The sequence below is a fragment of the Schistocerca piceifrons genome, chromosome 7, assembly GCF_021461385.2.
Source record: "Schistocerca piceifrons isolate TAMUIC-IGC-003096 chromosome 7, iqSchPice1.1, whole genome shotgun sequence".
In the NCBI taxonomy this organism is placed as follows: Eukaryota; Metazoa; Arthropoda; class Insecta; order Orthoptera; family Acrididae; genus Schistocerca; species Schistocerca piceifrons.
In genome coordinates, this window is record NC_060144.1 from 83,230,167 (window position 1) to 83,241,443 (window position 11,277).

Sequence of the window (11,277 nt, forward strand, 5' to 3'; positions counted from 1 at the left end):
TTTCCATCTAGACGAGGTCTTCTTATAGACCAGTTTATTGCAGACCATGACTTGTACCTTCTTAATGATGGCTCCCCTACTCATTTCAGTGCCAGTCATAGTACCTTTTCTGCCATTGATCTTTCTCTTTCTTCTCCCTCTCTCCTCCCTTCATTACACTGGTCGCCACACGACGACCTTTGTGATAGTGACCATTTCCCGTTGATTGTCGCTCCCTTCCCGCTCCCCGATGGACAGGTTACCTCGTTGGTCTTTCCAACGTGCCGATTGGCCTCTATACACTGCACAGGTCATGTTTTCTCCCTCTTTGTCGGGTTGTGTTGATGACGTCCTACGTGACGTGTCTGACACGATTGTTCGCGCTGCTAGCCTTGCTGTCCCGTGCTCATCTGGGCCATTTCGTCGCCGGCAAGTCCCATGGTGGAGTACGGCCATTGCCATTGCCATCTGTGATCGCCGTTGAGCTTTGCAACACTTTAAGAGGCACCCATCCATAGCCAGCCTTACTACCTTCAAACGCCTTCGCGCTAAAGCCCGTTATTTAATCTGTCGCCGTACTATGATCCACCCTGATCCAGAGCCCTATCTCGATGCACAACGATTGCCTGTGGTCCCACACTTTCGTTTTCTGGGTCTTCTTTTCGACAACAAGCTCACTTGGCTGCCCCATATCAGACTCCTGAAGGTAGGATGTTTCCGTAAACTCGATGACCTTCCCTTCCTTGCCCACTCTTCTTGGGGTGTGGACCATTCCCTACTTCTCCGTCTTTATCGTGCTCTAGTTCTGTCTCGCTTGGACTATGGTTGTCAAGTTTATGGTTCAGCTGCTCTTTCCACACTGCATGTGCTGGATCCAGTCCACCATCGTGGTATCCGTTTGGCCACCGGTGCCTTCCCTACTAGCCCTGTTGATAGTCTCCTGGTTGAAGCTGGGATCCCCCCCCCCTTTCTGTTCGGTGGTCCCAGCTTCTGGTGTCTTATGCATTCGCTATCCATTCCTCTCCCACTCATCCTTCCTATTCTATCCTGTTCCCAGACCATGGACGTCGCCCACCTGACTCCCGCCCACAGGCGGGTTTACCGGTTGGGCTCCGCCTTGCGTCTCTTTGCCGTGATTTTCAGCTTCCTTCTTTGTCCTGTCTTCCTCTCTCTCCCCCCCCCCCCCCCCTCCCCCCCTGGTTAGTTCCTCGGCCTCGAATTCGGATGGATCTCCGCCGAGGTCCGAAAGATTCCATCCCACCGATGGTGTTCCGTTCCTTTTTCCGCCAAATTTTATGGGAGTTTCGGGATGCTGTTGTTTTTTACACTGATGGCTCTACATCTGCTGATCATGTGGGGTATGCCTTTACGTCCTCTGTTGGAACGGAAAATCATCTGCTGCCACCTACATGTGGGGTGTTTACTGCGGAATTGATGGCAATTTCCCAGGCCCTTACCTTTTTTAAACAGTCCCAACACAACCGCGTTTTGTTATGTACAGACTTGGAGTGGCCTTCTTGCTATTGACCAGTGTTTTTTGCGCCACCCCTTGGTCTCTGCCATCCATGACCATCTCGCTGATATTCACCGTGCTGCTTGTTCCATTGACTTCCTTTGGGTCCCTGGCCATGTGGGTATCCCGGGTAATGAGCTCGCTGATTGTTTGGCTGGGGGAGCAGTCACTTACCCCCTGTTTTCTGTAACCCATCCTGCAGCGGATTTACGGCTTCACATCAAATCCCACTTCGCACAGTCATGGGCCAATTCTTGGGAGGCTACTCCCCTGTCTAATAAACTTCGTGCCATTAAGGTGGCACCAGGCCCATGGCGTTCTTCCTTTCGCCTCTCCCGAAAGGACTCGACCACACTGTGTCGTCTCCGCATTGGCCATACCAGGCTGACCCATGGTTTTCTTTTGCGTGATGAGCCACCCCCACTTTGTGGTTGTGGAGCCTTCCAGTCAGTAGCCCACAGTTTGGTTGCATGCCCCCTTCTTTTGGCTCTGCGTGCTAAGTACAGACTCCCCCACACTTTACCTTTGATGTTGGCTGACGATTCCCGGATGGTCTCTCTGGTTCTCGGTTTCCTCCGGGAAAGTGGTTTTTATTCTCAGTTTTAAGGTTTTTAATCTCTCTCTGGTGTTGGGGCAGGGTGGTGAGTGTTTGGGTGTCTCCCACTGTAAGCCGTGTTTGGATATTCCCAATTCACCTCCCTGACCGAGATCCTCTTTTCTTCCCCTTTTACTCTGTTTTTACCCTCTTTTAAGGATTGGTTAGTCTCCTTTTCCCATACGTACTTCTACATTCTAGCGGTTGCAACTTTTAAGTCACAGGTGGTCTTGCCTATGCTGCTTCAGCATAGCGTTGGGTTCGTTCTCTTGCTGACTTCCCTCATTTTGTTTTTACCATTGACAACATGACTGCTCTTTTACGTTTTTAGCTTTTTCCCTTTTATTGTTCTGACTTTCCTGAGATGTCCCATTAGTGAAATGGAACATATTTGAAACAAGTGACTGATGACCTTGCTGTTTGGTCCCTTAACCCTCAAACAACCAAACCATCTGTTTGATGAGAGAGTGTCATTTACTATCATGATGTGGCGTTTGTGATCCTGCACAGATCTGCTGAAGATCAGGATATTGCCAAGATATATGAAACAGAAGTCGAATTGGAGAAACAGAGAATCAATAAAGTGTTGCCACATCTGGGTGGCATTTTTTAACCCAAATGGCATAAAATGGTACTTGTAAAACCCAGTGGGGGTGATAATCACCAATTTTTGGAATGTCTTCGGGTGTGACTGGGATTTGGTGATAAGCGTGTTTGCAATCCAGTACGCTGAAAAATGTACCACCCATGAGAAAGTGAGTGAAATAGGAAATATTTGGTATATGATAACTGTCCATCACAGTTCTAGCTTCAAGCGTCTGTAGTAACTTTAGGAGTGAGATGTGTGGATGACTGGATGATGACCAGTTACTATCGGAGGGCTGTAAAATTCCTGCCTCAAGAAGTTCCTGTATTTGCTGCTGAGCCAAGCGTAACTTGGGTGGATTAAAGTGGCGAGCTTTGTGGCCAATAGTTGGGCCCTTAGACGTGATGATGTGATGAACAGTTCAGTTCATCATGGTGGAAACCGAATGTTCGTGGACAGTGCGCGCAGTGGGAGGGGGGGGGGGGGGCCGCATGGCATCGGTTGATTTATGAGGGGCGCATGGCTTGTAAGCAGTGTAGTTGTCTGCTTGAGAGGGGGATGGCAGCGAAAAAGGTACATTTTTGTTGTTATGTTTATGCAGGTGTGGATGGCAGTTTGAGTACCGTGCGTGAGGCAGTGTGAGCAAGGATGTCTATTGTCCACAGTGTGTGATAGGCATGCTGGGCATTGGTGGCACTGCTTTCGCACATGCAGCTGTGGAGTGAGCTGTGCAGGGAGGTGCGGGAGGGGGGGGGGGGGGAGGAATGTTTATCAACACATCGGGCAAGTGCGCATGTGGCGGCGGGGGGTGTGATTGGAGCTCGGACGGCTGGATTGTCATGAGTTGCGTTAGTGTCAGACTGCGAAACAAGTCAGAGAGATGTTGAGCGGAACACATTTGATGGAAGCAGAGGAGGGGGGTTGGGGGTAACACTGTGTGGTTAAAACTGGAGTCGCACAAGATGGGTGTGGTGTTGCTAACCTGTGCGCTGTTGTTGGCGGAGCTGTTAGGTGCGGTGGGTGAAGGTTCAGGTGTCGGCGCTGCCGAGCAGTGTGAATTGATGCAGGCAATGATCATGGCAAGTACATCCTCGGCACGTGCAGTGAGGTATCTCAAAATGGCGTTCTCAAGGGCACATGTCGTGGCACTTTCCAGCAGGACGCGATCCACGGTTGCCCAAGTCCTGCTCGCGAGAGTCGCACACTGAACAGTTAACGGTGTTTACACTCAGAGCAGGTGGCAGAGAGCGGTCACATGGGGAGTGAGAATTAGAGGTGTGGTGAAACAGTGATCCTGAAAAAATGTTTGGAGACGGGTGGTGGTGTGATAAGAAGTCGATTCCCAGGATCGGTTCTGTGATGTCCGCCACTTGGGAGATCCAGGGGAGGGAGAGGACATTAGAGAGGCCGAGATGAAGATCAACAGAGCCACAGGTCTGCAGTGTCGACGAGTTTACAGCTTGCAGGAGAGAGCATGTGCATGTGAGGGGGGCGTGTGACCATCGATTTAGGTAAGACTGAGCCGTCAGCACTGGTGTCCACGACGCAGTTGCGACTCTAAGCATAGTTTTTGACATAAGGCAGCCATTCGATGTAGTTGAGGCACGGACGGAGTGTAGCATGGGTTGGCACTTATCCGACGATTGGCTTTTCAGACACTTGCACGGGGATAGCTCTTCTTTGTGCCGTTGCCAAATACGGTGTGGTACCAACAGTGAGGGTACGTTGGGAGAGGAGGTGGTCGATCATCCTGTGTGTGTTGATACACCAGGTTCGTCAGCACAGGTGCGATATGCAGCAGCTCGGTGGGCAGGGAGTGCGCATGCTGGGTACCAGGTGGTGCAGCAGTCTGGGGAGGCAGAGCACGGCCTGCCCCTGCCTTCGGGCGGGTGAGCTACCACTGCAGGAGTGCCAGCCTGTTGTGTGACCTCCTGCTGGTGGGGCCGGTGTGTGAGTGACCCGGTCATCCGTCTGCAGACATCAACTGATCGATTCCAGGGTGTCGGGGAGGAGATGAACCTGGAGATTTGTAGGTAGTTCTGATAACCACACTGACCACAGGGTTTTGTCCGGCATCATCTGTTCTCTCACTAGGAGGCTTAGCCAGTGCCAAAGCTGGGACAGGGTGCAGTCGCCAAAATGTTCCTCGTACACTATTTGTAGAATAACCTCTTTTGGGGAATGCGAGAGGTGTTTGATGATAGTCTGTTTTGTGAAGTCATACTTCAAAGTAAGTGTCAGTGTCAGAAGCAGGTCACAGATCAGGTCTGTGTGTCCGTGCAGTTGAGTCGTGAGGCACAGGAATTTTGAACTGTCATCGGTGGTGCGGTACAGTTCGAACAAGTTCTCCACCAGTGTGAACCATGTTGCTGGGTTTTCCTTGGATAGTAGGGGCAGGGTTGGTAAGTGGCCTGGTGGTGGCGATGAAGGCACAACTAGTTCTGTATCTGAGTCCCTCATATCGCCCGTATGACGTGTATGCTGGACCGGTGTGGTCGATACAGACGGCACTGTGTAGGGTGGGAGCGAGCAGTCTATTTGAGCGGATGAGAACGGCACCAAAGCACTGAGAAATGATGCTGTAGAAGTGTCCGATGCGTTTGTGGCATGGAAGTCTGATGCAGAAGGCATGGCCAGCGCCATGTGAAAAGCGAAAGGATGAATGGCTGCAGCCAAAACCCCCTGCAAGTTTACTTGCAGTGGCCGGGGGGAGAGGGGGTGGGGGGAGGTGGAAAATCAGACGTTTGCAGAGCAGCACAGTAATATGTTCGCACAGGGCTGTTGACATGACGAGCTGGGGCATGTTCGGATGGACAGAAACTGCAGTTAGTATCACTATGCGGCACATTGTTCGATCAGTTGGAGGCCTATAAAGTGTATTGAGGGGCCAAATGGCCTGGAAATGTTCGTGATATACGTTGGGTATTGTCCACTTCATAAACTGATGAAGTGGTACAGCACTCGGGTATGACGGAAGCACGATTGGTACACGTAGTCTGTCCTAAGAAAGGTGAGGTTGCAAACAGCGCTGTTGGATTTTGGTTGGGTTGTAGCCCAAGGAAACACCCCCTTTCTGTAAGACTCTGTAATTTCATTACAGACATCCAAATTACAATATTTCATTCATCCAACTTAACAAACAAGATGGCATGGGCCATCAGAGAAAAAAAACTTGCTATGGTGGAGATCTGAGTCGAAACAAGGCCCCCGGAGTAGACAATATTCCATTGGAACTACTGAAGGCCGTGGGAGAGCCAGTCCTGACAAAACTCTACCATCTGATGGGCAAGATGTATGAGACAGGCGAAATACCCTCAGACTTCAAGAGGAATATAATAATTCCAATCCCAAAGAAAGCAGGTGTTGACAGATGTGAAAATTACCGAACTATTAGCTTAATAAGTCACAGCTGCAAAATACTAACACGAATTCTTTACAGATGAATGGAAAAACTAGTAGAAGCCAACCTCGGGGAAGATCAGTTTGGATTCCGTAGAAACACTGGAACACGTGAGGCAATACTGACCTTACGACTTATATTAGAAGAAAGATTAAGGAAAGGCAAACCTACATTTCTAGCATTTGTAGACTTAGAGAAAGCTTTTGACAATGTTGACTGGAATACTCTGTTTCAAATTCTAAAGGTGGCAGGGGTAAAATACAGGGAGCGAAAGGCTATTTACAATTTGTACAGAAAGCAGATGGCAGTTACATGAGTCGAGGGACATGAAAAGGAAGCAGTGGTTGGGAAGGGAGTAAGACAGGGTTGTAGCCTCTCCCCGATGTTGTTCAATCTGTATATTGAGCAAGCAGTAAAGGAAACAAAAGAAAAATTCGGAGTAGGTATTAAAATTCATGGAGAAGAAATAAAAACTTTGAGGTTCGCCGATGACATTGTAATTCTGTCAGAGACAGCAAAGGACTTGGAAGAGCAGTTGAATGGAATGGACAGTGTCTTGAAAGGAGGATATAAGATGAACATCAACAAAAGCAAAACAAGGATAATGAAATGTAGTCTAATTAAGTCGGGTGATGCTGAGGGAATTAGATTAGGAAATGAGACACTTAAAGTAGTAAAGGAGTTTTGCTATTTGGGGAGCAAAATAACTGATGATGGTCGAAGTAGAGAGGATATAAAATGTAGGCTGGCTATGGCAAGGAAAGCGTTTCTGAAGAAGAGAAATTTGTTAACATCCAGTATTGATTTAAGTGTCAGGAAGTCATTTCTGAAAGTATTCGTATGGAGTGTAGCCATGTATGGAAGTGAAACATGGACGATAAATAGTTTGGACAAGAAGAGAATAGAAGCTTTCGAAATGTGGTGCTACAGAAGAATGCTGAAGATTAGATGGGTAGATCACATAACTAATGAGGAAGTATTGAATAGGATTGGGGAGAAGAGAAGTTTGTGGCACAACTTGACCAGAAGAAGGGATTGGTTGGTAGGACATGTTCTGAGGCATCAAGGGATCACCAATTTAGTATTGGAGGGCAGCGTGGAGGGTAAAAATCGTAGAGGGAGACCAAGAGATGAATACACTAAGCAGATTCAGAAGGATGTAGGTTGCAGTAGGTACTGGGAGATGAAAAAGCTTGCACAGGATAGAGTAGCATGGAGAGCTGCATCAAACCAGTCTCAGGACTGAAGACCACAACAACAACAACAACATGGTGGAGATAAATCATTTGTACTTGTCGATGCCACATATTACATCTAATTTCACAAAAACTAGTTGGGTATAGGGTATTGAACTTTTATTTCATAGGGTTAATTAAACCAAATTATATTGTACTTGGATTTGCTTGTGTTGTTCATTTTCTCTTTTTTCAAGACACTATGCATTCCTTCAGCTGCTCTGCCAAGTCCTATGCTGTCTCTGGCAGAATTGGCATCATCGGCAAACCTCAGAGTTTTTGTTTTTTCTCCCTGAACTTAAATTCCATTTCTGAACTTCTTCTTGGTTTCCTTCACAGCTTAGTCAATGTACAGATAGAATAATATCAAGAATAGGCTAAAACCCTATCTCACTCCCTTCTGAACTATGTCTTCTCTCTCATGTCCTTTGACTCTTACAACTGCAGTTAGGTTTTGTGTTAAAGTTGTACATAGCCTTTTGGCCCCGTATTTTATTCCTGATACTTTCAACATTTCAAAGAGTACATTCCAGTCAATGCTGGTAAAAACTTCCTCTAAATCTACAAGTTTGTCTTTCTTCAGTCTCGTCTGTGATGCGTTTTAAAGTCAGTATCGCCTCACATACTCCTACATGTCTCTGGAAGACAATTCGGTCTCCCTTGAGGCCAGCTTCTCCCATTTTCTCCATTCTTCCATAAATAACATGTCAATATTGTGCAACATGACTTATCAAATTAATAGTTCTGTAATATTCACAGTCAGCACCAGAATTCTTTGGAATTTGAGTTATTACATTTTCTCTCTCTTATATCTACCACACTAGATGGAATAATCTTGGCATAGATTACTTTCCCAAGGATCTTAGGAATTCTGAGGAAATTTGAGTTAGGGCTTTCAGTACTTTAACAAATTCTTTTCACAGCATCATATCTCCCATCTCATCTCCACTTACATCCTCTATTTTTTGTTTACCATAAAGAGATCTTCACTATATTCCTTTCACCTTCAGCTTTTCCTTTATTGCTTAATAGCATCTTGCCACCAGAGTTCTTGAGATTCACATACCTGTTTCTGTTTCCTTCAAAGATCTCTTTAATTTTCCTGTAGGTAGCATCAATGTTTCCTCTAGTTATGCATGCTTCACAGCCTTGCATTTAACCTCTAGCCATTCCATAGTAGGCATTTTGCACTTCATATCACTCTCATTTTTAGATGTCTGTGTTCCCTTTTACCTGCTTTATTTGCTATATTTTCTCTTTTTGATACTTAAATTCAGTGTCTGATGTGTTACGCAAGAAGTTCTGGTAGGCCTTGTCTTCCTACCTGTTGCCTTCCCTATTTCATCTCTCTACACTACCCATTCATCTTCTGATGTATTCCTTTCCACTGTTTCAGTGCCCCAGTTTATGCAAATCTCACCCCATTAATTTTCTACCTTTTCACAGTTTCTGAAGTTTCAACCTGCCAGTCATAGCCAATAAATTGTGACGTTAAAAAATATATCGGCTCAACCACTTGTTTATAGTGTAAAACACTAAGATAGTGTTTTACACTATGAACAAGTGGTTGAGCCGATATATTTTTTAACACTGAAATTGACAACCACGGCCTCTGGTCCAGTATGGATACAATCAATAAACTGTGGCCATAGTCTGGATCTGCTCCTGGAAACGCTTTAGTTAGAATCTGGTTTCAAAATCTCTGCCTTACCATTAGGTAATGAATTTGAAACCTTCCAATGTCCCTCAGTTGCATCCAAATATAACCAAGAGTTAGTTATCACAAAATTATGCTCTGTGCAAAACTCTATGAGGCAGCTTGCTCTTTCTTTCCTTTACCCCAGGCCATATTATCCTGCCACTTTGTTTTCCTAATACCAAATTCCAGTCATCCACTGGACTAAAATTTTCGTCTCCCTTGACCAAGGGAATAACTTCCTTTATTGCATTATACATTCTTTCAGATTCTTACACTTCACTTATAAATTTGGACTACTGTGGTGGATGTTGGCTTTGTGTCTATCTTTGCTAGAATAATGTATTTGCAATGCTGTTCATGGTAGCTTGCCCACATTCCTATTTTCATATTCGTTATTAGATCTCTTGCATTACCCCTATTTGATTTTGTGTTGCTAACACTGTACTGACCTGACCAGAAGTCCTGTTTGTCCTGCCATGGGACTTGACTAGTTCCCACTATACCTACCCATTAGTGGATCTAACATCCCCATTAAGGGATCTAACATTCCACACTCTGACCTGTAGAATGCCAATTTTGTTTCTCGTGATGATTTCTTACATCCTCCTGAATGCTCCCTGTCGAGAGATCAAAATGGACGAGTATTTTACCTCTGGAATTTTTACCCAAGAGGATGCCATCGTCAATTAACCATACAGCAGAGCTGCAGCCCCCCAGGAAAAATAATTTCTGCATGTTTCCTTGCTTTCAGCCATTTGGTGCACCAGCATAATAAGGCCAGGTCAGTTAATCACCCAGACTGTTGCCCCAGCAACTATCAAAAAGGCTGCTCTCCAGGAACCACACACATGTCTGGCCTCCCCACAGATACCCCCATTGTGGTGGCACCTAAAGTATGGCTGTCTGTACTGTTGAGTCATGCAAGCCACCTCACCTTAGCAAGTTTCACATTTTAGGGGGGGACGGGAGGGGAGAGGCAATATTTGTTTATGCATCCAATAAACGTTTCAGATTGTGGGAGACATATTTCCTATATAAATATTGTATATGATAGTTTGCACAAACACACGTGTGATTACACACACACACACACACACACACACACACACACACACACACACACACACACAAAATAGTTGCTATTCTGGAGTGTAACAACTAGGGTTGCACTGAGCAATCAAGCTATTTCCTTTAAATTATTTAAATTTATTCATAGATATTTGCTTCAGCTTGGTTGCAGTATATTTATTACCTAAAATGTTGATGGATATTTTTACATTTTCTAATTAAATTTTAGCATTTTATCTGATATTTCACAGTGTATGTTTAAGCTTCTATAACTATTTTTTTATTTTTTATTTTTTAAAAAAAACAACCCTTGGAAGGATGACACAGATCTAAAAAATCGTTCTTACTGTCATTTTAAGGTTGCTGGCTGGGGTTACACTGAAAGTGGAGCACCAAGTGAGACACTCCTAACAACCCAGTTGCCATTTATTGAGTTCAAGCAGTGTTACAAACTACTTCCTTTGTCTTTTAAACCTTACTTTACTCCTGACAAATTCTGTGCAGGATATATAAATGGTAAGTATTCACAAATAAAATAAATAATAATAAAATTTTAAAAATAAAATGAATATGAACGTGCATTTAAAGGGAATTATCACACTTTGGTCTTTTCAGGCTCTGCAGTCTGCCAAGGTGACAGTGGAGGTGGCTTGTCATTTGAGCAGGAGGTAACAGCCTCAACAAAACAATGGTTCATTCAGGGAATAGTGAGTTTGGGTGTTCCGTCAAGAGGAGGGAAAGTATGTTCAAGTCAGAGGGCTCTTTTCACAAAAGTGAACAATTTTTTGAACTGGATCAAGATATACTATGACAAATATTAAAACACAGTGACATTGTAAAACATGTGCCATAATTAAATGTGGAAGAACTTTAAATATTCTGGATTCCACTTAACATAAATAAGATGATGATTTTTATATTTGATCAGGAGAGGTGCTTTTAGGATACAGTAAACTGTCATCCCCAAAAAGCCCGTCTTTTTCAGAAGATATTATTATACTGTCTTTGAAGTTAAAAAAGAAATCTTAAAATGTGACCTTATTTAAAACAACTATGATTACTGAAACATTAAGTGACAGTCATCCAATATAAAATAAGTTGAAGAGATGTCAACCTTTTGGAGATGGGAAACTTTCATACATAGTTAAACACACGGAGAAGATATATATACAAAATAAGTGGTAGCAGTATTACATAGAAGA

At 44.6% G+C, this 11,277-nt stretch overlaps 1 protein-coding gene across 1 annotated transcript in view; it reads left to right on the forward strand.

Moving 5' to 3' along the window:
- LOC124804900 (modular serine protease-like) overlaps positions 1-10,975 on the forward strand; it is a 244,827-nt gene extending 233,852 nt beyond the window's left edge. Inside the window, exons 11-12 of the mRNA XM_047265273.1 lie at positions 10,435-10,591; positions 10,691-10,975. Of these exons, the coding sequence (XP_047121229.1) occupies positions 10,435-10,591; positions 10,691-10,896 (363 nt within the window). The 3' untranslated portion in view covers positions 10,897-10,975. The remainder of the gene's footprint in view (positions 1-10,434; positions 10,592-10,690) is intronic.
- The last annotated feature ends 302 nt before the right edge of the window (positions 10,976-11,277 follow it).